General features: G+C 41.0%; 2 protein-coding genes across 17 annotated transcripts in view; both read left to right on the top strand.

Moving 5' to 3' along the window:
* MOSMO (modulator of smoothened) overlaps positions 1-4,495 on the top strand; it is a 75,302-nt gene extending 70,807 nt beyond the window's left edge. Inside the window, exon 5 of one of the 2 annotated variants that reach the window (XR_015154649.1) lies at positions 4,145-4,311. Coding sequence is in view for 1 of the 2 variants with exons in the window: in XM_086375381.1 (XP_086231507.1) it covers positions 4,145-4,329 (185 nt within the window). In the remaining variant the exon portion in view is untranslated. Of the gene's footprint in view, positions 1-4,144 lie in introns of both variants that reach the window. The other variant, XM_086375381.1, reaches the window with a different exon arrangement.
* Positions 4,496-15,616: 11,121 nt separating this feature from the next.
* Positions 15,617-25,206, top strand: part of VWA3A (von Willebrand factor A domain containing 3A) — a 55,934-nt gene continuing 46,344 nt past the window's right edge. For 9 of the 15 annotated variants that reach the window (XR_015154644.1, XR_015154646.1, XR_015154645.1 and 6 more), the window contains exons 1-5: positions 15,689-15,882; positions 16,633-16,693; positions 21,804-21,891; positions 22,221-22,344; positions 24,670-24,768. Coding sequence is in view for 9 of the 15 variants with exons in the window: in XM_086375372.1 (XP_086231498.1) it covers positions 21,830-21,891; positions 22,221-22,344; positions 24,670-24,768 (285 nt within the window). In the remaining 6 variants the exon portion in view is untranslated. Of the gene's footprint in view, positions 15,883-16,632; positions 16,694-21,803; positions 21,892-22,220; positions 22,345-24,669; positions 24,769-25,206 lie in introns of all 15 variants that reach the window. The other 6 variants (XR_015154648.1, XM_086375371.1, XM_086375377.1 and 3 more) reach the window with 4 other exon arrangements.

The raw sequence follows: 25,206 nt of genomic DNA, 5'->3' as shown, positions 1-25,206 counted from the left end.
CTGTAAGTTGTTGTGTGATCATTGAAAAATCAACACATTTAGCTATCTAACAATTGTTTCTCAACATTTCTTATGCCATTAAGCTATGCCCAAGGGTATGATACATATATTACACATTCTCTTGTACTTTGCAAAATTGGTTTAATTTCAAAACACAACACAGGCTTTTCCCAAGCTAAAAGCAACAAAAATGCACAAAGGAAAGATTCCTATAATTTTGCTTTCTTCTTTCTAAAGCAGTTTTATCCCCCAGGGGACATTTTAGATTGTCCCAGCTAAGGGGATGCTACTGGCGTGTAGTGAGCAGAGTCCAAGGATGCTGCTAAGAAGGGTACAGATGCACAGAATAGCCTCACAACAAAGACTTATCTGGCCCCGGATGCCAATAGGGCCTGTTAAGAAACTCTGCACTAAAGAACAACATAACTATACCTATGCCAAATAATACAGGATTTAGTTTCTAATTCAATATCTTATAATCATCTCAGGTTTTCTTAAGATTTTTTAAAAAATAAATATTATAGTACAGCTTACTCTGCCTTGATATTGTCATGTAGAATTTATAGGGGCAGGCATAATCCCATATATTCCTATTAATGTTACAACTCAATTTATTCTTAAAGATCATAGGATAGGGATATTCGTTCATGAGTCTTTTTTTCTCCCTATCTCTCTATGAAGCTCTTTCTCTTTAGAGAATGTATACATTTCCAGATCTATTGTTTTATTTTCATCTCTATTTCTCCCTTAATTTTAAAATCTAGATCAAGTTGCAGTTGACATAAAAATGCTTCTTCAACCTTGTTAAGAAATGTAAAACAAGTTGATGATCTTGTTTGAGGTCAGACCGCCTGAGACAGTTTTCTAAATAGTAGGGTCTAGAGGCAGTTACAAAGATGGGGCTACTAAATTAAAGGGTACTGATGAGGAATTTAAAGAGAATCTTTACTTACAGATACAGTTACTTATCCAGATAGAATTCACTCTTTAGGAGTTAAATAACATCCAGAAGGATTTAGTTAAAATTTGGGAGTGCATATTCCTTGATGGCTCAGACAGTAAAGAATCTGCCTGTAATGCAGGAGACTTGGGTTCAGTCCCTGGATTGGGAAGATCCCCTGGGGAAGGAAATGGCGACCCACTCCAGTATTCTTGCCTGGAAAATTCCATGGACAGAGGCTACAGTCCTTGGGGTCACAAAGAGTCAGACACGGCTGAGTGACTTAACAGTTTCACTTTCCATGCTCTGAATATCAAAAATCTAAAATGTAAGTTAGCAAAGTAGTATGAGTCAAAGAAAAGCACCAAGTTACTCACATGAGCCATTGATTCTGTGACTCAATAAAAGGAAAGAACTTTGATTATCTTGTTTTCCATTCCTCTTCAAGAGAGAATATTTACATATGTATTTAAATGAACTACCTTGAAATATAGAATTTTTTCCTTTATTTTTCAGGTTAAATAATTTAACTTCTTAAAATATGTGTGTGATATATAATTCAGAGCCTGTGAAAGGGTGACCAAGTGAAAAGTAAATCTCATTTGTGGCCTGTTGCCCAGTTATCCACGACTCCCTTCCTGGAAGCAACCATTCTCACCAGTTCCTGGGGTTTCCTACCAGAGGTGTTCTATGTATAGAAACGTATATGTATATGTGTGAGTGTTCTATAAATACATATTTATTCTATTTATACTATTCTGTATCTAGGTTTTTTGGTTCAACAGTGTATCTTAGGGTTGATGTCATCTAAGGAAGCATAGAGCCTTTCTCTTCCTTAAATGCATTGTTTTTGTTACCCCAGCTAGTCTGCTGGGGTGGCAGTCAGAAGAGGGGGTTGGACTCCCCCTAGTGTTGCCATTCAGCCTTTGAAAATGTACTTCTCAGTAGTTTTGTTAAGAATATAAACTTAATTTTCTAATGGGTTTACACAGAGGAAGTGCTCAAAGGAGAGCCGCACATGAGGGACTCACCTGTGGCGGCAAGAGTGACAAAAAGACGTGTCTTTTTCTTCAAGTCTGACTCTTGTCCTTGCTTTCGCCACCTTAATTTACTTGTCTGCCAGTACACCTGATATCTGGCTCTCACCACCAAGAAATCTATGCCATACAGGATATGAAGTTATGTCTTTACAGACTTTTTTTAGGACCCAGAACTTAATTGTCAAAAGTTGATAGATATTTTCAGCATTAACAGTATTTAAGATCTGAAGTAACTTCTCAGATCTCAAGAGCTTAAAAAAATCTCATCCACCAGCATTAAAAACTCCTCAGGAAGTATAGATAACTTGATTCCTTGGATTAGAAATCACTGTTGGATACCATCAGGTGTTCATTGCTTCCTAGAAATTTGATTAAGCTGTTCCTAACCAATTTGGAAAATATTTAACACTTGTAAAATATTAAACCCTGCTTTAAATACAGTCATTAAGTGGTAAATGATTACTATAAAAGATAGATTTTTATTTTACAGTAGAAAATAGTAAAGGATAGGAATTAAGTTGGCACATCAGTTAACAGAATGAACAAGAGTAACATCTGCATATGTCTGAAGCACTTCTAAATTATTTTAGTGTTTCCTGAGGTTAGATTAATCTATATTAAAGAACAAATTGTTTTTAAGACAATAATGTCTTCCCATTGCTTTTATTAGATTGTCTATAGCTATTTAGATTGTGGTTTCATTTTACTTATCAAACCATATTAAAAAGTGAAGTCGCTCAGTCGTGTCCAACTCCCAGCGACCCCATGGACTGCAGCCTACCAGGCTCCTCCATCCATGGGATTTTCCAGGCAAGAGTACTGGAGTGGGGTGCCATTGCCTTCTCCGATATTAAGATACAAGAACCATTAAAGGTTGGTGACAAATAACACTGATGAGGGGACATTGGCAGCGCTAATAAAGTTGTGTATTGCTAACTATACAACAGAAAGGCCAAAAAATCTAGTACTTAATACCTGAATTTTTCATTCGTTTTGTAGTAGGTATCTAAAAGAAACTAAATATGCTTATGGAACATTATTTGGTGTGGTCATATGCCCAAAATGAAAACAAACTCTGTGTTGATTTAATATAAAATAGTCACGTAAATGGTGCAAAGCAAACAAGCGTGCTGGTGTGTTTCTTAAGTTAGTGTATTACCTAAGAAAATGTTGCCTTTTACTACATTTCTGGAGCTATTCCTTCCAGGATATATTTATAATTGGCCTTTTCAGAACTCTCCTATTAAATTTTGTTGGTTGAGTAATACAAACAATTTAGGACAAGTGTCAACTGGTATATTTATCCAGGATTTTGTCATTATTGCTGGGAATGGGTTTAACACAGAGTATTCTCATTCAGTTAGTAATGGGGATTCTACAGTAATCTGCCTTCACAATATGCTGAGGAAATATTTCTGCCTTCAGAGAAAGTTGAAAGACTATGAATATGCTTTAAAAAGCACAAAATATTTTCTTGGAAGAGCCAGCCTATCTATAGGTAATTTGTGTTTCTTAAGAAGAGATTTTCTTTGGTAGCACAGGGGAGCACGCTGTTTCTAAAACAACCAACTGTGGAATAACTTCTGCCCAAACACTGGGTAAGATAAATAGTATCTATATTTGTATGTACCTTTTCTCAGTTCCTTATAACTAATATCAACTGAGAAGAGCAGAGAATTGGGAAAATAATACTAGGATGATAATCAACATTTATTCAGCACTTAATATCAACCTGGCACTGTGCAAAGGACTTAAAATTGTTTTGTTTATTCTTCTACAACTTAGCCATTTTCAGAATTTCAGAAGACTAAGATTACACTAGTAGAGCCAGAACTTAGCCCCTGTCTGACCGAGCCCTTTGCCACTACTTTAAATCGTCAAGAATTGTATATACAATTATTTAGTAGGTTTGGTGGCCTTTCTTAATGCTTGTATTCAAAACTGTATGTAAAAGGCTAAACCAGCTTTTGTTGTATTTAATTGTTAAGCTTGGAGGATCTGTAGTATATGCAAACCTTTTTATAAGTGGTCCATGTTGCAACAGATTTGACCATGTTGTCATCAATCCACAACCCTGCTTATAAACTTCCTTTGTGCCAAATTTTCATTGTTTTCTTAATCACCAAACCATGTTACTAATGTTATGTTTTGGTTTGTTTTACAGTGATCCTTTTCTGTATGGCTGCCCTAATATTTCCAATAGGATTTTACATCAATGAAGTCGGAGGTCAACCTTATAAATTACCCAACAACACAGTAGTTGGGTCATCATATGTACTTTTTGTCTTATCAATTTTCTTTACAATAGTAGGACTTCTATTTGCCGGCAAAGTTTGTTTACCAGGCTGATGAATGTCTAAATCGCTTGACTCTTTTATTATTTTTAATTTTATTTTATTTTTTTATTTTTGGAGGGTGGGGAGGACAAAGGCAAGGCATCTGAGTAGTCCTCACATAGGAAGATGCTTAGATGAAACTGATGCTGAAAAGAAAAAAACAAATGCTTTGATTTGTTCTCACTATGCACTTTGGATTTAAAAACAAAAAATAAGGAGAGCCTTTTCCATAACCAAATACAGACAATATTGACTAAATCTCCTGAGCATATTCAGGCAGTCAGGTCTGCACTGTGATAGCAACCTAGTGAAGGAGAATGCTTTATACTGAAAAGCATGTGGCCCTTTGTACTCTGTTGTTCCATTTTTAACGTCTAATGATTCATTTGAGGGAGGAAAAGAAAAAAGTCTAAGTATTTATGAATCATGGCGGACCAGAGGGATGCAAAAGATGTTCATGTGGGGCTGGCCTCACCTCCTAAGAAATTAGTGTTCACAGCTTCCTTGTAATGGTATGAGTCTTTGGTACCAGAATGGATTGCCATTGCATCACTACACCAAGAAGCCAATAGATCAAAACTTGTTTGCTAAAATGTATGTAAAAATTCTGAAATTCCCTATTCTCTGTGTACAAAAAAAAAAAATTTAAACACTAAGAAACATGTTGGGGGTGGGTGGGTGGGGGAAATGTTCCTTATATTTATATAAATATATATATAATATATATATTTTGCTGATGCAGTATACAGTGTGTATATATGTGTGTGTGTGTATGTGTGTGTGTAAATTTATATACACACACATGCAAACAGTTCCTGGAAGAGAACTCTGAATGCTTTGCTAGCAAAACACTGTGGTGTGCAAACCTAGAACCCAATAGAAAAAAAAGCCATTTATCTGAAGGCTGCATAGTGGAGAGAGTCTTCAGTTTACCTCATTCTTTGTAGCAGCCCTTGATTTTAACTGGTTTTTGTAATAGGTACAAATAATCCCATACCTTTCTAGGTGCAATTTTAAGTTAAGCTAAAATTCTTTGTAGGGTTAATTTATTTGTACATGATAGTAGAAGGTAAGATCATGTCAAATCTTATAATTTGGGGAATCTGACACTATTTAAATTATTGGCAACTGTTGTCTGTTGTACAGAGGTTCTCTTTTTCAACTGGCTTGGTCTGTTACATTAATAATGCATTGTATATGTTGAAGCACACAACTTTACATAAGTTCAAAATCTACTAGGAAGATCAATTTACAATATTTTGGCTATTTATAACACTAACTTCACTCTGCCATAAAATTAATACTTTTCATCTGTAAGCATTATTAATAATCTCCTTTACCAAAAACATGAGCAATACAATATTTTCTTTAAATGCTTTATGCCTTGTTTGCTAAAAGCTAACATTTTTGCATTTAGTTTAAAGAGCTGTACTAACCTCACAGCTTTATATTTCTTCCTGAAAGCAACATTGCAGCTAACCTTTGAGCCCACAGATCATTTTAAAATACAGTATTTCTCTTCTCCACATTTCCATGCCTTCATGCCTAGTTGTTTTTCTAGATAAACACGATAGATAATCTCCTGTTTGAAATGTGGGGCAGGAGAGTCTTTCATGGCAATGGCAACCCAAGTGTCCCTCTCAGTAGAGTGTTAGGTCCCTTGTTTCACACAAATGGAAATGAATGCACTGGTTTTTTTTGTTTGTTGTTTGTTTGTTTTTTAATGATTACTTCAGAGATGGGGCTGCCTCCTCAGTTATTCAAGGTATGAAATGGAGGAGCCTGATGTGTTTCACACTGGCTTGTTTGACATTCATATTTCTTACTGTTAATTCAGCAGTATTTGATTGTAGAAGAAAACCCCAGTGTTTCAGCTCACTCAGGAGTCAGGGTAAGAGGTGGGCCACCACTGTGGTGTGTTCCTTGAGTGTACTGGGGGAATGTCACACATTTCCTTCCCAGGGTCAAAGAAATCTCTAGGAAATGCCTGAGGAAGACTAATTTTCCCCAAGTATTATGGTGTCTAGTCCATTCTAAGAATACCACTGGACATGTGCTGTGGAGGGATTGCAGTTCTCATTGTGACCTGATTGGACCTCAGTCAAGTGGATCACTTTGAAGGAAAGCTTTGGTTGTCGCCATTATACCACTGAAGTAAAGTGTTTTTAGCAAAGTATGGTTCAAATTAATTTATGATAATGACCAAGAGCTTTTCTCTTCCAAAAGATGAATTTTATTGTAAATAGTTTCTCAAAGTATTTCTAACTGGATCAAGAGCATGGGGAGAGAAAGTTTCTCAGCTGCTAAGAATTTCCCCACTGTTTACTTCTTTCACTTACAGTGGTATCGCATATAAGAATGCAGAATTGAAGGTTTTATTTGTATCTATTACACAAACCATAAACTTGTCTTTAATTTCATCACTGTCTTGGAGGTCCAGTGCACAAAGGACTGATGGGGGAAACTCCCTCTAACCAGTCCGCACTCTAACCCAGGATGAAAACCATCCCATCAAGTAGTATGTGAAGTCACATCTTTGTACTCTTCCAGACCAAACATTGAAATGGACTCATTCATATAAAATTCTATAAATCCTGTAAGTGAAAAGATAGACAATTGTCAGCAGTTGCTTTTAAAACAGTCACTATAATAAGTACTATAGAGTACAGTATTAATTTATAGCAGGAAATCATATCTTGTAAACTGTATATAAAACACTGTTTAATGGTGCAATCATTTGTCAAACTTTTGTCTGTTACATTGTTTTTAGAGTGTGTGCATTCTTTTCATACCTAAGAACATCACTGTAAAATCTGCTGAAAAATATTTATAGGTTTTATTTGCACAAGACTTAATTAGTTTGAAATTTTTGGAAGCTCCTATTGAACATGCCTAAACATCTGTTAACATGAAAAATCTTCAATTCATTAAAAGCAAATATTTCAGTATGATTCTTTCCAAAGGTAATCCATGTTCTATGTTGTTAACGTGTGTATGTAATTTTTCTGACTCTTCTATTTCTTATAAACCTATTTTCTGTTTCATTTGTTTTGCTTTTGAAGGATGGCTCCTTTTTTTTTCTTTTTAATCTTCTAGATGACCAAAATACTTCATTGATTTTTACTCTTTTGCCTAAATCTTTGATATCCCTTTTGATGTTCTGTGAATTCACTTAATCTCTCAAGTAAAATAGTGAACAGTCCTGGTGACATACAATCTATTGATTTTGAGGAAAGACCCTGAAAAGGTATTGGAAACTAACTTTGAATATACTACTCTTAGCTATGATTTTGCATCGTGGGCTTCATGGGAAGAACATGTTGCATTTATTTTGTCTTTATTAAAAGACTACTAGCCACAAGTTACTCTGATTATAGTAGCTGTTTTATCAACCCACTTTGATCTTCTTTTAAAATATTAAATTTACATTCACAATTCAAAATAGTAAGCTGTCTTTCAGAACTAATTTTTGAAGGATAAAAGCATATGAAGGAAAAAAGTGGCCTGTGTAGGTTGGATTCCCTACACAGGACTTATTAGTTATATCACCTCAAGAGATTTTAAAGTTTATGATCAAGGCCTGTATATTACCCCAAACTTTATTAAGGATTGTTTTCTAATTGGTTATAGCATTTTTCAATTAATAGTTTAAAAACAAATTGTTAATACAAACTGTATAAAATGAACATAATTTTTCTTCACTTGTATTTTTGTTATTGAGCAAGTTTATCAAAATAAATTGTCTACTAAAGAAACTAAAAAGGCTTCTATTACTTTGAAACAAGATTTTAATTTAAAACTTTATTTTAGAAATAAATTTCTTATAGAGGTTTCACATACTCACACAGTGACACTTCGATGCCTCTTGGTTTGATTTTGTTGTTAGCATTGTGCCAGGGAAAGGTCTCCCCTCTCCCACTCTCCTACCTACCCCCTAGGGAAGAGATGCTATTAATATTCTACAACATGGGTTAGTGTGTGTTTACCAATAAGAAGAGGCACTCAGCAATAAAAGACCATACATGTGGCACTCTCTTCTATATCATATTTCCATGGACTTGAAGAGAGGTACTGAGCCAAGGCGCTCTCATCTTTTGTTTTTTCCTTGTACATTGACCTAAAGCCTTTCATCTTTGCTTCAGTCTTCTGTTTCTACTTTGTTTCAGGCCAAAGACTCTTAGCTTGTAAGATTTTAAAATAGGGCTTGAAGGAGCAATGTAGAGCCCTTTGGTTTCCAGACTCATTCACATGCTCCATCCCAGCTTTACTGTAACTCTGTTTAGGAGTATTGGGAGTAGCCTCGCCTAATAATCGGAGAAGGCAATGGCACCGCACTCCAGCACTCTTGCCTGGAAAATCCCATGGACGGAGGAGCCTGGTAGGCTGCAGTCCGTGGGGTCTCGAAGAGTCGGATACGACTGAGCGACTTCACTTTCACTTTTCACTTTCATGCATTGGAGAAGGAAATGGCAACCCACTCCAGTGTTCTTGCCTGGAGAATCCCAGGGACAGGGGAGCCTGGTGGGCTGCTGTCTATGGGGTCACACAGAGTCGGACACAACTGAAGCGACTTAGCAGCAGCAGCAGCCTAATAACTAGTAATCAAATAAAACACTAGGTTTACCCTTCACTGCTGTTTATCTGTATGACTTCTGCAGGAGCCTCATGGGGAATTGGGAGTTTAAGACAAGGTAGGATTTGGATGTTCTTGGCTTCTGGACCTTAACAGCATCTTCTTAGGATGACCAACCATCCTGGTTTGTTTGAGACAGGGCTTTTCTGGGACATGAGATGTTCAGTGCTGTAACTGAGAAAGTTCCAGGCAAAAAGAAATTAATTGGTCACCCTACTTTTGCACCATTCAGATCTTACCCCAATTTATAACACAGATTTGAGGTATTTGAAGGGTTATTTTCTATAAATATCAATGAATAGGTCAACTGGAAATTGCAGTGGTTGACTAAATACTGAACTTCTAAGAGAGGGGAAAAAAACGCCTTTTTCTTCTCTTTGTAGGAAAAGGCAACACACTGTCTTTTAAGAACAATAATATGAGTTAAAAAATACTTTGAGTTAGTCTTCCATCAACTCTCTTCTAACCACTGTATGAGAAGATTATAGGAAAAACACCAAGACTAGAGGACTGTGGGTTCCTTTTATGCAAAGTCAACTCTTCTGGGTCACAGTTACCCAGCAACAAAATAAAAGTAGTTATTTATAAGTTGTATTAAAGATAGAAAGCATAATGTATTATTTTTTAGAATTTTGGTTCTTTTCCCAGCAAGAAAAAAAAAACACTGGGATATTTTCAAGCACATTGAAGGTTTCTACAAATAAGCCCAGTTCTAAAGACTAAGACCACCCAAGATTAAATCTCAAGATGAAATTCTTCAGGAGACTGAAATTTTCAGAGCTGGATGAAATCTAAAAGCATGTTCAGTGTTTCCATTTTCCAGATGAAGTAATCAAGGATTCAAAGGCTTCTTAACTTTCCCAAAGTCACATAACTAGGTCTCAGCGGGACACTCAATACTGTAGAAAAGAATGTGTTTGACAAATAGGCCTTGGGCAGTTGTTGACCTAGGACAGTTCTTCAAATTCTATAGCCACTTGAATTAGTGTTTCTTCAACTAATCTCCATCTAAGTCAGTTGGCCCAAATCATTTCTGCCAAAATAATCTTAACACAGAACACTTTTCATTTCTTCACTTGAGTTCCTGTTATGCCCACAGTTACAGAATGAAAGCCAAGCTTCTTTAGCATAATATTGAAAACGCTTAATGACCTGACTTCAGGCTGTCTCTTCAGTTTGATTTCCCATCATTCTCTTTTCACTTTTTACTGACAAACCATCTTCTTTCTTTTACTACACCTTGCTCTCTGTCTTCGCTGTGCCTGTATGACCTCCCCCTTGCAGTTTCTTTAATCCCTCTTGTATTTTAAATAATCTAATTCTTTGTGCTGTGTTTCTCTTTTGCTTGTACCTCTGTAACAGAACTAACTAACTAACTAATCCAGACTGCCTGGATTCAAGTCTCAGTTCCACAATAAATCACGTAATAAATCACTTAATCTCTGTGCACTTTGGTTTTCTTATCTGTAGCCCGGGTCTGATAGTACCTACCTCATAGGGTATTGTTGGTTTAAATGAGGTAAAGCACGGAAAGTTCCTGGTACATAGTAAACCTTCAAGTGGTAGTTGCTGCTGTTATTAAACACTTCTCTATAATTTGATCAAACTTCTGAATTCAAGGAATGTGGCTTTCTCATAGTCCAGAGACCTGACACGGTGCTTTACATGAATTACCATGATTAAACTTGGGGCTAGGTTATAAAGGAAAACTATGAAACTATTTCCTGGAGATGTGAAAGGCCCACTCACCTATCTTCCAGGATTGTTTCAGTGAACTTTTTCCTGAAAGCAGAGACATGCATAGATCAGCAGCCTTTATGGGTGAGTGTGGTTATTTTATTGGTAAGTATTGGACTGTGTAACGTGCCAGTCTTGCTGACCCCCCTAGGATTTCTCTGGACTCAACACCCTTTACTACTACATTCACAGTGCTCTAATATTCATACTCATACAGAGGACCACGATGATAACAAGCACCTTGTTGATCCTGAAGAGAACTCTGGAGGCTTCTTCAAGCTTGTGGGTTCTTCATTCTCTTGAAGCCTTCCATACATGTGGTGTGTTTTGCCGAGACCTGGTTCTACCAAGATGGTTTTAATTGTTTCTGCTAAAAGGAATGGACTCAAGGATTTGTTCTCATTTTAGAGGAGATTATCCCCAACTGACCATCGTATGGCACTTTAGTTGCTATTGCCAATGTGTTTGGTCACCATTAAATCAATATTTATTATCTTTTGAGGCAAGTCAGTAAAATTAATGCTTATGTCCTGACGCTGGCACTCTTCATGTTGTTTAAATACTCAATTTAGTTGTGTAAGACAGTTCAAGTATTTTCTTAAATAAAAAAACTTAAAACCTTTTTCTTTCACATTGCTTTGTTTTCTGTGGCAAAATGCAAATGTAGTTGAAGAACCACCAAAGAAAACCTCTCCCACTATCCTTGATAAGTCGTGTTAGAGGGGAAAAAGTAATCCACATATCTAAGAAAGTTTTTAACTACCTCATCTTCTACATATTTTGCTAATGTAGTTAGTGCAAAATGGACTTGGGTGTTGCAGTGCCCCCCGACACACACACACCACTCAGACACTTTAGCTCATTTCTGCTTTCAGGGCCACTGGCAACTTTTTCTTGCCCTCAGTGCTGCTGTGAAGAAGAAAGTTAACCATGACCCTAAATTGGGACAAAATATTTTTTCTTTTAACAGTAACACGTCTGTAATTTTTAAATGAATATAGGAAATTAAAGTTCCTTCCTGACATTCCACCTTCCAGAGAGTACCACTGTTGACACTTTACTAGGTATTCTTCAGAGACTGCTTTCTTTACAGAGTGTGTGTGTGTGTGTGTGTGTGTGTGTGTGTGTGTGTGGTATTTGCGTATATTTATGTGGATGTATCCTGTTCAACTGTTTTAACAAAAGCAAGATCACATTATACATGAGTAGCACTGCTTTCTTTTTTAACTTAATTTATGATGACTATCTTTCTGTGTCAGTAAATATAGATCGTCCTCATTTTTAATGACTGTATAGATAGATACATCTCTTACACACTGTATAATATAGATATATTTCTCCTTTCCTATTGTACATTTGTCTCCAAGTCTTTGCTATTACAAATAATGCAGCTGTGAACTTAATCCTTAGATAACAGAAACTCCCCAAATATCTTGCCAAATATGATAATCTGACATTCTAACTGAAGCACATCAATTACTCTATTAATGCAATTCATATTTAAAAAAAAAAAACTGGTTAAAAAAATAGTGGCATTCGTAAGAGTTTAGAGAAAGAAACTAACATTAAATCCATGTTGTGTTTTTCCATATGTCGATTAATACTCCTATGAGGTGGGAGACAGTATTTTATAAATTAGAAAACACTGAGAATCAGAATGGTGAACGATTTACCCAAAGTTTCATTAGTGAATTGGGGTTTCAAACCTAGGTTCCCTGACTTCAAATCTAGAACTGCTGCTGTCCCACATTGCTAGTTTGGCTAGTCTAAAGAAAATAAAAATAGCTTGTCCCAGATGCATGATTCCTTGGCTCAGACATGAGCAGCTAAATCTATGGTTTGCTTCTTCTGGATGTGGAATGCAAACAACCATAAAAGGTAGTCTCTACTTATAAACATTACATATTGAAATAAAAAATTACATAAGTTACTGTCTTTAATCTGCCACTATTCACTGCTCATTGTCAAGCTTTCTGCAATCATTGCTAATTGGTATTTTATAATGCTTACTTCCTTAACTAGTGAATTACATCATGTCATCCAATGGTTTTATCGGAACCCTTTTGAGAATTGAGCACATAGGGAAATTTTCCCAAAAAGGCCATCCCCTATCCTACCTATAGCACTTTAAAAAATCAACTAGATCTCTTCTTCCTTGTTGGTAGGAAATTTATTGGCCATTGGGGACACCCTAGAGTTGTGCAGAGACCCATGGCTGAAACTTTAGAAAGTCCCCTCCGGCGGTTTGACTGACCCCTCTGGTGGTGAGCCCCTATACTCGTTGCTGCTCAAACATCAGCTCCTCCAGGCCGAATGGTGCAATAATCCCCACACTTGGGGCATGGTGACCTTTGGTGAGGCAGGAGCCCCTATGCCTCTGGACTTTCTTCCTGGATGTACCAAGGACACGTTTCCCCTTAGGTCTTGCCATCTCACCACTATGGCTCCCAAACACTGTGCAGGTCCCTCCTCCCTCTGATTTCAGATCTGATTTCTTGACCTCTTTTTCTGGGGACTGTTCTCTCTTGCTTTGGCTTTCCTCAGTCATGTTTGCCTAGTGTCCCCTTCTTTGGTTAAACCACAACAAAATCAGATCTTTTCATGAGGCTAATTTCACCCTCTGGCTCCAGGACTAGATGCAGAAGCCAGATGTGGCCAATCAGAGTCACAGTGATCGGTTCAGGAATGAGTATGTCCTGTGACCAAGCCAAGCCTGGGACTCTCCTGGAAAAGGGTTGTTCTCCTTCCTTTAGGGTGCTGAAGGCTGTAGAGGGGAAAGCTGAGGGCTGACGTCCCAAGTTTGCCAAACGCTCCTAAAGAGCCTACCTAAGAACACAGCCATCACAAAGAAATGGAAACAAATTTCTGTTAACATAATTTTAGCCTTTGGATCAAGCCATGCCCAAGGCCAAAATTATTCCCGAATTTTTTCTGTCTTCTGAGTAAATAAATTCCCTTTTTTCCTTAAGCCAGTTTGAGTTGTGTTTTTGTCTCTTAAAGAATCTTTATACTTTCCCACTTTCCTCTTGACATTGAATACATCCATCACTTCCCATGCTTTGGCATGTCATTTTAATCTTTTAAGTAACTTAGGCTTTTACAACAGAGAAGGCGATGGCACCCCACTCCAGTACTCTTGCCTGGGAAATCCCATGGATGGAGGAGACTGGAGGGCTGCAGTCCATGGGGTCGCGAAGAGTCAGACACGACTGAGCGACTTCACTTTCTAACTAACTTCTGCCATAAGGGTGGTGTCATCTGCATATCTGAGGTTATTGATATTTCTCCCGGCAGTCTTGATTCCAGCTTGTGCTTCTTCCAGCCCAGCGTTTCTCATGATGTACTCTGCATATAAGTTAAATAAGCAGGGTGACAGTATACAGCCTTGATGTACTCCTTTTCCTATTTGGAACCAGTCTGTTGTTCCCTGTCAAGTTCTAACTGTTGCTTCCTGACCTGCATACAGGTTTCTCAAGAGGCAGGTCAGGTGGTCTGGTATTCCTATCTCTTTCAGAATTTTCCACAGCTTATTGTGATCCACACAGTCAAAGGCTTTGGCATAGTCAATAAAGCAGAAATGGATGTTTTTCTGGAACTCTTGCTTTTTCCATGATCCAGCGGATGTTGGCAATTTGATCTCTGGTTCCTCTGCCTTTTCTAAAACCAGCTTGAACATCTGGAAGTCCACGGTTCACATATTGCTGAAGCCTGGCTTGGAGAATTTTGAGCATTACTTTACTAGCGTGTGAGATGAGTCATGTAAACTCAAATAGAAAAAAGTAGTAACAATGAACTTTTCAATGTTGGGTTTTACTTCTTGTAAAATGTTGAAAATCCGTTATCCAGGAGCAAAGGATGTTGTGAGGGCAGTAAACCATCTATCTTGAGCCCTTGTGTCTCCAAAAATGGTGTATCAAAGCTAGCCAGCCCCTTCCACCCAGGATTTCCAATCAGGTGGGCCCAAGGACCCTCACCTCTTGCTCACAGGGTAGCCTTTGGCTGGTTTCTCTTGGCATCTTGTGACTTCCCTCTTCTGACTTCCTTTCCTCTTTCTAGGCTCCTCCACTTGTGCCTCGTTGGTGTTGACCAAATGCCATGATTTATAGCTGCTATTCTCACCCATAACTAGTCTGCCCAGAGTGAGAGGTGATAAGTGAGCTGTCTCTGTTTTGAAGAATTTTGTTGTTTCTGATCTGACCTATAGAGGGATCTTGGGGTCGACATCTGAAGGGGTTCTCTATCACATAGTGACTACCACAAGTAGCACATGTTCTAAATTACGAATTAAAGATTCAGTAAGTGAAGATCGTGATTTGAGGAATGACCTGGAGAAGAAAAACTAAGTGCAGATCCCTTCGCTACTACAAGCTAGTTAGTTGACATTGAGTACATCACTTCATCTCTCTTGACTTCCATAGAAGGAGCTGGAAAGGTCCCCAACTGTGGGCTAAGAGCTGGTTACATCATAATCACCTGGAACCACTGTTAAAGATTCATGTTCCCATACTTTGCTACAGTTTTGTATCAGTCTGCCGGATGGGAATGTAGGTATGTTTTCTTAGCAAACAACCTAGATGATTGTGATGGGCACCTGGGCTTGGGAACCACTGTAGTAGGTGATCTCCTCTTATGCTAAGAGATCACTGAGCCTGCTGTTGCATTAGCCAGGTTTGGGTGGAGCTGGAGCTGGTGGGGGTGAGGGACTGCCAGACCTCTCCCAGGGAGTGTGTTTGGAGGGCCCCAGGGAATCTGCAGAAGAGAAGGAAGGTCATCAGCTTTCACGCATGTCACAGGTCCTCTGCTGTCTGTCTTCAGTTCCTAGCACAGGAAGGCAGCAGGCACCAGGGCTCCACTGGCCTAAACCATAGTTTTCCAATGACCCAGAGGTTCTAAAACTAGAGAAGAGTTCCAAATCCTGTTCCTGGCTTTTGTGGGGGTGGAGAAAAGCAGAGTGCCCAGGGAGAGGTTGTTACAAGCAACAAAGTGGTAATTTCTTCCCCAGGGTGAGGAACGTTTTTCCCCTGTCCCTGCCTCTAGCTGCAGTGGTGCAGTCTGTTACCTTGGATACCGGCTAACACTTCCCGACAAACCAAGCTTCACTGTTGCTTGGAGGAACTAGAAGTGGGAACCAGGAAAAACAGAGTCCTGGGATGACCAGGGCCCTTCTGCCAGAGTTGGAGAAATAGAGAAATGCAGGTGAGGTTGAGAGTCACAAGTATTGATAGGGTGGTAAGAGAGAGGGTGGGGGAGGCCCAGACACTAAGCTCTGGACTGAGTGAGAAAGACTCAGGGAGCCTGGGTCTTGAGCACCTGCTGTCTACATGCCAGGCATTGTGCTAGATGCTGGGGGTACAGCAGTAAAAAAGGGAGAAGAACTGTGACAATTTGGTATGAGACAGCCATAGGGCAGGACTAGGAGGAAATTATTTCCTCCTTAGGGGTTGGGGGCAGCAAATGGGGTTCAGGAAAAACTTCTTGGGCTTTCTTATCAAACAACTTTTTGTTGCAAAGGCATTTCTAGAAGTAGATCCAACTTGAGCAAAGAAGAGGATGAATTAGCAAGGTGTATAAGTGGGGTTATCAGGGTGCACAAAAGGATGCAAGATGAGGTAGAGAGGTGAGTAAAGAATAGAGGCAAAAGGAGTGAAAAGTCTTTGAAGAAGATCTGGTTTGCTTGTCTAGGTACTGAGGAGCCATGGCAGGGTTCTAAACAGGTAATAATACAGACAGTTCTGCATATCAGAAAATCATTCTGGCAGCAGATTGTAAAATGGGTTGGATCAGGACAAGACTAGAGGTTACTAGGCAGTTAAAAATACAAACCCTGGGGATGGCTTTATCCTGGATAGTTAGGAGAATCCTAGATCCAGATTTTAGCACACCAGGAACTTAGCTGAAGATTCTCTTTTATCCGCTAATCAGGGCTACCTCTCTCCCTTTGACAAGGTGCCGTTTCCTGAGGACCTGTTTGCATGTTCTCTTCCCCTCCTGTGACCAGTCTCCCGAGGTAACGTGGCCCACCTTTGTCTAAACTCCAGACCTGCCCTGAGTACATTTATTCAACAAATGTTTGGAGGCCAATGTTTTTTTAGGCGATGATTACAAAGAACCATTCTAACTTAGTTATGTTAACTAAGTCCCTGCCGTCAAGGATCTTCTAGTGGACTGATGGGGAGGGGAGAGTGAGGCAGAGACATAATAAATATATAGAATATCAGATGATGAAATGTGCTACAGAGAAAACTAAATAGGGCAGAGGAGGTCCTGTCTGAGGAGGAGCAATCAAAGAAGACGTCTCTGAGAAGGTTTCATTGAGCAAAGGCCTGAGGGCAAGGGCTGTCCAGCTCTGCCTCCCCATTCCGGGTCTCTCTGGCTCTGAAGAGGCACTCTATAGATGTACACAGAATGAATGAGTGCTTGAGTCATATGCTGAAGTGCTTGAAGATGTGGTGGGTTTTAAAATGGTATTCCTCATTCATATAGTACTTTGTATTTTCCAAAGCTCTTATATATTCTCAGTTTCATCGGAGCCTCTTGATGGAGTTGAAGTAGACAGCACAGTTACTATTATCCCCACGCCATTCTGCAGATGGAGAAACCAAAGGTCCAGTGCTCCTTTTAGCACGCCACATTGTTATGTTAGTTTTATGCAGCCCAAATACTCCTCCATCAGCCAACACAAGTCACCCCGGAATCCAGTTGTGCAAGCCTCTGAGTCCATTAGGTTGTTAGAAAAGAGGGAACTGAGCCTGAGGGGCATCCAGTGTTCACGAGGCCTTTCTATTCCAACAGTCTCGGCCACCGAGAGTTTCCCAGCTAACTGTAAGTAGAGCCAGCTATTTTTTGAGACATTGCCACATTATCTTGGTGCTTCCCAGAAAAGAAAACTCTTCTGAATAAGAGATTAAAGACCCAAAAGAGAAAAAGAAGTTGCTGAACCATCATTATGTTGCTGTGTGTGTGCTTATTCGTGTCTGACTCTTTGTGACCCCATGGACTGTGGCCTACCAGGCTCCTCAGTCCATGGAATTTTCCAGGCAAGAGTACTGGGGTGGGTTGCCATTTCCTTCTCCAGCGAATCTTCCCGACCCAGGGATTGAATCCGGGTGTCCCACAGTGCAGACAGATGCTTTACTGTCTGAGCCACCAGGGAAGCCCCTTTACCCCTGAGCCACCTGGAAAGTCCCTGAACCATCATTAAACTATTTAATGTTTTCATGAGAACACCCACTCCAATGTTAAGCTTCAACTCCATCTGGAGATTCCCACTGGCTGTGTTTTAGGCAATTTTTTTTTTTTTTTTTTTTGGTTTCAAATAACAGGAAACCTAAATGAAGTTGCCAGGCGGCACTAGTGATATGGGTTTGATCCCTGGGTTGGGAAGTGGAGTGCAACCCACTCCCTAATTCTTGCCTGGAGTATCCCACAGACAGAGGAGCCTGTCACGAAGAGTCACAAGGGGTGACAAGAGGTCAGAGTCGGAAATGGCTGAAGCAACTTAGCATGCAGAAAGCAAAAAGGGAGGAATTAGAAGGAATTCCTGCAAAAAGGGAGGAATTAGTAGGAACAAGTATCTAATGGAACCCAAGAGCAGGAAGTGAGGTCAGTTCTTCAAGAACCAAGGTTTACCTCCCCTCCTCAAAATATTTACTGTCTACCAGTTGAGATCCTGGAGAAGGCAAAGGCACCCCACTCCAGTACTCTTGCCTGGAAAATCCCATGGACTGAGGAGCCTGGTGGGCTGCAGTCCATGGGGTCGCTAAGAGTCGGACACAACTGAGCGACTTCCCTTTCACTTTTCACTTTCATGCACTGGAGAAGGAAATGGCAACCCACTCCAGTGTTTTTGCCTGGAGAATCCCAGGGACAGGGGAGCCTGGTGGGCTGCCGTCTATGGGGTCGCACAGCGTCGGACATGACTGAAGCGACTTAGCAGCAGCAGCAGCAGTCAAGATCCAACCTGTCCATTCTAAAGGAGATCAGCCCTGGGTGTTCTTTGAAAGGAATGATGCTAAAGCTGAAACTCCAGTACTTTGGCCACCTCATGCGAAGAGCTGACTCATTGGAAAAGACTCTGATGCTGGGGGGGATTGGGGGCAAGAGGAGAAGGGGACGACAGAGGATGAGATGGCGGGATGGCATCACTGACTCAATGGACATGAGTTTGAGTGAACTCCGGGAGTTGGTGATGGACAGGGAGGCCTGGTGTCCTGCGGTTCGTGGGGTCGCAGAGTCAGACACGACTGAGCGACTGAACTGAACTGAGTCCCTGCTCTCATGTGATTTATAGTCTCACAGGAGAAAGATGCCAACTTTAAAAAATCACACTAATGAATGTATTATTCTAAATTAAGTACTTTCAAAGAAAGGAGCAAGTTCTGTGATAGTTTACATAACACAAGAAACCTGGAATAGAGTGGGATGGTGGGGAAGACTTTGCAGAAGAAGTGAAGTGTGAGCGGAAGAGTCAAGGATGAGTGACTGGGGGCAAGGAGGGGAAGAGAATGTTCAGAGCAAAGCCAGCCCATGAAAAAGTCCTGTGACTAAAGGAAATGCGCAGCATGCCAGGGCCTGAAGGGGAAGGGGAGCTGTGGAACACAGACATGGTGAAGGGTGGTGGAGCAGAAAAGCTGGAGAGATCGGTGGACAGTGGCCAGAGCCTGTGAGCCTCAAATGCCATCATTATGATCTTAATCTTTATTCTAGAAATAAAGGGAAGACTTTAAACAGTTTTAATCAAGAGGCAGAAGAGGGGGTGTGACGTTGGGTCTGTGGGGTTTTTTGGCAGCAACTTATGCCTTGTGGGATGTTAGTTCCCTGACCAGGGATTGAACCCAGACGTGGCAGTGAGTGCACAGTATCCTAACTGCGAGTTCACCAGAGACTGCCCTGGATTTCTGTTTTTAAAAAATCACTCTGACTTCAGTGAGAAGAGATTAGATGGGCGAACTGAGGGGATATAGGGAGGCCAGTTAGGATCTACTGCAGTCATCTATGGCACAGGTGACAGTGGCCTAGATGTGAGAAATGTCAGTGGAGACAGAAGTGGTGAGATTTGAGAGAGGTAAAATTTACAAGATTAGGGACTTCCCTGACAGTCTGGTGGTTAGGACTCTGGCTTCCACTGCAGGGGGCACAGGTTCGATCTCTGGTGGCAGAAGTAAGATCCCACATGTGGCACAGCATGGCCAAAAAAAGAAAAAAAAAAGCAAGATTAGATGATAGAGAGGATATGCGGAATGAGGTTATCAAGAATAATTCATTTCTGACTCATATAAGTAGATGGATGGTGGTTCTTTTCTCTAAGTTAGGGAACAAAGACCAGAGGCTAGTGTGTAGAAAATTTGAATTCAGTCTTGGACATGCTGAGTTTAAGTTGCTCCACATGGAAATATTCAATGTAATTGAACACAAGGTCTGGAGTCAAAGTGAGAGGTCTGGGCTTTTGACGTACAATGGGGAGTCACTGATATACAGATGACAGTTGAAGTCAAGGACAAGGATGTTTGCCTAGGAAAAGAGGAGAAAGTGAGAGGAGACCTGTGTGCATGATTTATCCTTGAGGATAAAACTTAAAATGCTCAGGTAGAGGTGAGCCTGCAAAAGAGACTAGGAAGGAGCAGAGAGAGGAAGAAGCCAGGAGAGAAAGGCCCCAGGGAAACCAAGGCCGGGAATGGCCCTGCCCTCAACTTGGCTCTGAAGATGGTCTTTCCCTGCTTCTCAATGTACATGGTGGCCTCACAGCTCTTCATTCTGAACTCCCAGAGGGAGGATCTGATTGATCTGTCAGGCCCACATCTACTGACCCCCATAAGCTGCGAGCAGTAGCTGCAGGGACCCACCCTCTGAGTGGCAGTTGTCAGAGGGAAAACTCGGCCTCATCTTAATGTTTTCCCTCTCCACTCCCTCATCCTCTAAATCGTTATGGGCACTTGTTGTCTTCTCTGCCTAGTTCACTTGCTGTCCTCTCTGCCAGACTTCACCATGGCCACCTCCTTTTCATCCTTCAAGAAAGCCTAAGCTCAAGCCTCCCCTGGTGGTCCAGTGGTTGACTCCACCTTCCAGTTCAGGGAGTTAGATCCCTGGTTGGTGAGCTAAGGGCCCACATACCATGGGCCAAAAATTAACAACAACAAAAAGGTCTAAGCTCAAAAGACACCTTCACTGACCACCTTACCTACGCAAAGGAGATTCCTGATTACTCTCTATCCTTCCTTCACAACACGTTCCACAATTTGTTATTACTATATTTAATTTTTTGAATTCATTTATTTATTTTGGCTGCCCTGGGTCTTCACTGCTGCACAGGCTTTCTCTAGTTTGGGCGAGCGGGGCCTACTCTCTAGTTGCCGTGCAGTGGCTTCTCTTGTTTGGAGCACAGGCTCTCGGGCTCGAGAGCTCAGTAGTTGTGGCTCCTGGGCTCTAGAGCGCAGGCTCAGTAGTTGTGGTGTGAGGGCTTAGTTGTTCCATGGCATGTGGGAATTTCCTGGACCAGGGGTTGAACCTGTGTCTTCTGCATTGGCAGGCAGATTCTTTACCATTGAGCCACAAGGGAAGCCCCTACTATATTTAATTTTTAACATCAGTCTCTCCTTCTGGCAGGACAAGGACAATGTCTAGCTCCATGATTGTCAGCTGGGGACGACTATGCTCCCTGGAGACATTAGGCCATGCTTAGAGACAGTATTTGGAGAAGGCAGTGGCACCCCACTCCAGTACTCTTGCCTGTAAAATCCCATGGACGGAGGAGCCTGGTAGGCTGCAGTCCATGGGTTTCGCTAAGAGTCAGACACGACTGAAGTGACTTAGCAGCAGCAGCAGCAGTTGCTGTTGTTACAACCCAAGGGGCAGGGACGCTCCTGGCATCTGATAGGTAGAGCATTCTTCAGTGCACAGGATGACCCCATGACAAAGAATCGTCCAAAACGTCAGAAACTCTGAAGTTGAGAAAACTTTTGTCACCTTGTTCACCATTATATCCACAACATCAAGTAGGCGTTCAATGAGGGCTTACTGAATGAATGAATTAAAGAAGAGTTGAGCTGCATATAGATGCCCTCCAAGGCCATTGTCTACGTGTTGCACTCATCCCTTTCTGGTATTATTTTGCTCTCTAGGAAAATAAGCACTGGATGTTTTTACAATGGCCACACAAATTAGTGATGTCTTCCATGGTCAAGACAGTACATTTCTGGAAAACCACTGGTAAGCATCTTCTCTGATTTTTCCAAATGAAAGCAACAACAATAACAACATTGTTTTTTTTTTCATGAGAGTTGAGGGGGAAATACGTGCCTTTAAGGGAGACTGGGTAAATGATAATTGCATCATCTTACACCTGAGGGCTTCAGTTACCTAACTACCAAAACAATAAAATAAAATGTCTTATGAACTTGGCATCCACATTTTATCAAGATCTACACAAGAAACTCCCCCAGTTACTACACAGAAATAAAAATGCTTCTGCAGGCCCTGACAGTCTGGCATCAACGTCTGGCACCAGGGCATTGACCAAATGACTTTGTGTTTTGTAGCATGAGGAGAAGCAATGACAGAGATCCACAGAAGCAGTTGAACCAGAAGAATATCAACGAACTTGGCCAAAAGCTAGACAATGGACTCCTGGTTACGCACGTTAACCAGACACAGGACTTACTGGTAAAAACCATAAGTGCTTCTACTGTGCAGCCGTGCTCACAAATCATAGCCGGGAATGCAGACTGTGTTAAATTGTGGGTATTTCTTTCTTCATGTAGGATCTCAGGACTAGTTAAGAATTCATCTCTAGTCTCCTGTCTTTAAAAATTACTAAAGAATCTCTATGCTATTTATAGAAACAGTATAGCCTTCTTGGCCATATCATCAAATATTCAGGAGGGTGTGAAGATGCTGTCCTTGTTATCAAAGCTTGAAGACTAAGGAATTTAATTCTAAGATGCTCCTTCCTGAGATTTGTTTTTCTTGTAGGATTTCCTAAAAAATCTAAATCCAAAATTCAGTTTTGGGAAGTGCTATTGGAGCGAGAGAGTTGCGGCAGGAGAATTAACCTCTAGAATAGTACTAGTACTGTGGTCTTGGCTGACTCTCATCATGTTGATGAGCTGTCTTCTTGCGGTGGTGAGTGGATTGTCTAGAACTCACAGCTCACTCTACCGTAGAAACAATTGTCATCGGGGGGCTGTCAGCGCAAGTCTGGCCCATAACTCTCTACCTATACTAGAGTTTAACAAAAATCTTTTGAAATGATAATCAGTCAAAAACAATACAATTTTAATGCTGGTGGTTAAAAATCAGGAAAATAGTTGTGTTTTACTTTTCTCAAGTATTGGCACTAACAGGAAAGCAAGTTTAATTACGAGGAAATGAGCAAAGGTCAGTACAGTCTGGAGATTCTGAAGCATTCTCTCAGTGACCTTAGATGTTGATCCTGTGAGTATCTATTTCACCTAATTTCTTATCAAATACATGACTTCCCAGGTGTACAAGGACCACTCTTACTTATCAGCCACAACCGGGGCCTCATTTACCTCTCAAATTGCAGTAGGAAAGAGAGAATGGATTGCCCCAACAAAGATCGTACTCTGTATGTCAAGCACACCCTTTAGTGTATAATCAGTATGTCTACAGTCAAAATCCATAATGTGTTTAATGGTGCTCAGATGCTCAGTCGTGTCCGACTCTTTGCCACTCCATGGCTCCTCTGTTCATGGCATTTCCCAGGCAAGAATACTGGAGTGGGTTGTCATTCCCTTCTCCAAGGGATCTTCCTGATCCAGGGATTGAACCCGAGTCTCCTGTATTGGCAGGTGGGTTCTTTAAAACTGAGCCACCAGGGAAGCCTGTATTTAATATTAGCTCTTCAAATATCAACAATACAAAATCCATGTCCTAAAGCATGATGGAGCATTTCAAATGCAAGTAAAATAGAAGAAAAAGCTGAATGGGAAGTCTACCTGTTTCTGTTACAAACTAGGGAGGTGGTTGTCCTGAAAGATGAGAAGAGTGACATCTAGTGGTTACATGATGCAGAGCAGCAGCTCCCTAAGTGTGGGGCTGGGGCTAAGATTACAGGGGCGACATTAATTAGCGGAGAGAAATAATGAGGAAATTGTCTTTTCAGTCAGTTCTCTCTCGATCCTTCACAAAGACATTCAGAGTTTGGTGGTAAATCTAAAGGCCATATAGTATGGTGATTGTGCGCATGACTCAAGCTATACTGCTTGGGTCTGAATCCACCACTTACTAGCTGTGTGACTTTGAACAAATTACTTTATTCTCAGTACTTCAGTTTCCTTGTCAGTTAAATGAGGTTATCAATGATGAAACCTATTTCACAGACATAAATAATATATGTGAAGTGCTTGTCGCATTAAAGCAGCGCTATTAAGTGTTTGCTCTAATTATTAGTGTTTAACAGTTGCTAATTTCCTTTTGAAACAGAGGGTGAGCAGGCCTCAGGCACAGATGTAGGGCACCCAATGCTATCTAGCTGGAATGGGGCAGCAGCAGTTTATTTTCATTGTCCATTTGTTTGTTACCTCCTGTATGTGTGTGTTGGTCACTCAGTCAAGTCCAACTCCTTGCGATTCCATGGACTGTAGTCTTCTGTCCACCAAATCTGAGCGGAAACAAGAGTCATTGTTAAGCACTGTTTGGTGAAGAAGGAGATGCATGGCTTGCCCAGCATCACAAGCTAGTAAGTGGGAGGCCTAGGACTGAACCCCCTTCTTTCCTCTCTTCCTCTGCCCGTTCCTCCTTCAGAATCCTCTATCGGATCTAATTCTGTCTAATGCAGCTCAGTCAGCCACAGCAGATAATTGCATCCCCTTGTCCACCACCTCACCCTCTGCAGCGACAGCCCGACAAAGACAAGCCCGAGCAGGACTCACTCAGGGTTTCAGCAGGTGCACAGGAGACGGGCAAAGCCATCCTTGGGTGTAGACAGGGCCGCGGCGGGCTAAGCAGTGCGTGTCTTTTCCACAGTCATCGGACACGGCAGGATGGTTTCTCACTGTGGGTCTGAGCCAGCCTCCCCTGACGATGGGATTCCTCACCCCGAGTGATGGCCAACCCTGGCAACACGTAAGGCCCATTGATTCATTCAAACAATGGTGCTTGTGCTGGAAGCTCTCACAGAATCCCTGTCTGTGCCAGGCCTTGCACCTTTCCAGGCTCCTCTCGTGTCACACATACCCTGTGTCCACTGCGCACTCCAGTCACTGTGGCCACCTTTCTGTTCTGGGAGAACTCTGACCCAGCCCCAGGTCTGCCTCTGCCTGGAACGTGCGTTCCCAGGGTTGCACAGGGCTGCCTCCTGAACTTCCAGAAGGACCGTCTCTGACCCCATCTCAGCTAAAGCGACTCCACATCTCCACCCTAGTCATTTTCTGTCACATTCCCTTGCCCCACTTTCTTAATATAACTGTTCCTTGCTAAAATTATGTACGTTGATTTTGCTTTTCTTCACTGACCCTCTGTCCACACTAGAATGTGAGCTCTAAGAAGACAGGAACATTTCTA

Source organism: Bos grunniens, chromosome 25 (genome assembly GCF_055505025.1).
Source record: "Bos grunniens cultivar Pamir isolate PY7600 chromosome 25, Bosgru_T2T1.0, whole genome shotgun sequence".
Taxonomy (NCBI): Eukaryota; Metazoa; Chordata; class Mammalia; order Artiodactyla; family Bovidae; genus Bos; species Bos grunniens.
Note: the sequence above shows the minus strand (reverse complement) of the source record. Positions and strands in the feature narration are given on the sequence as shown.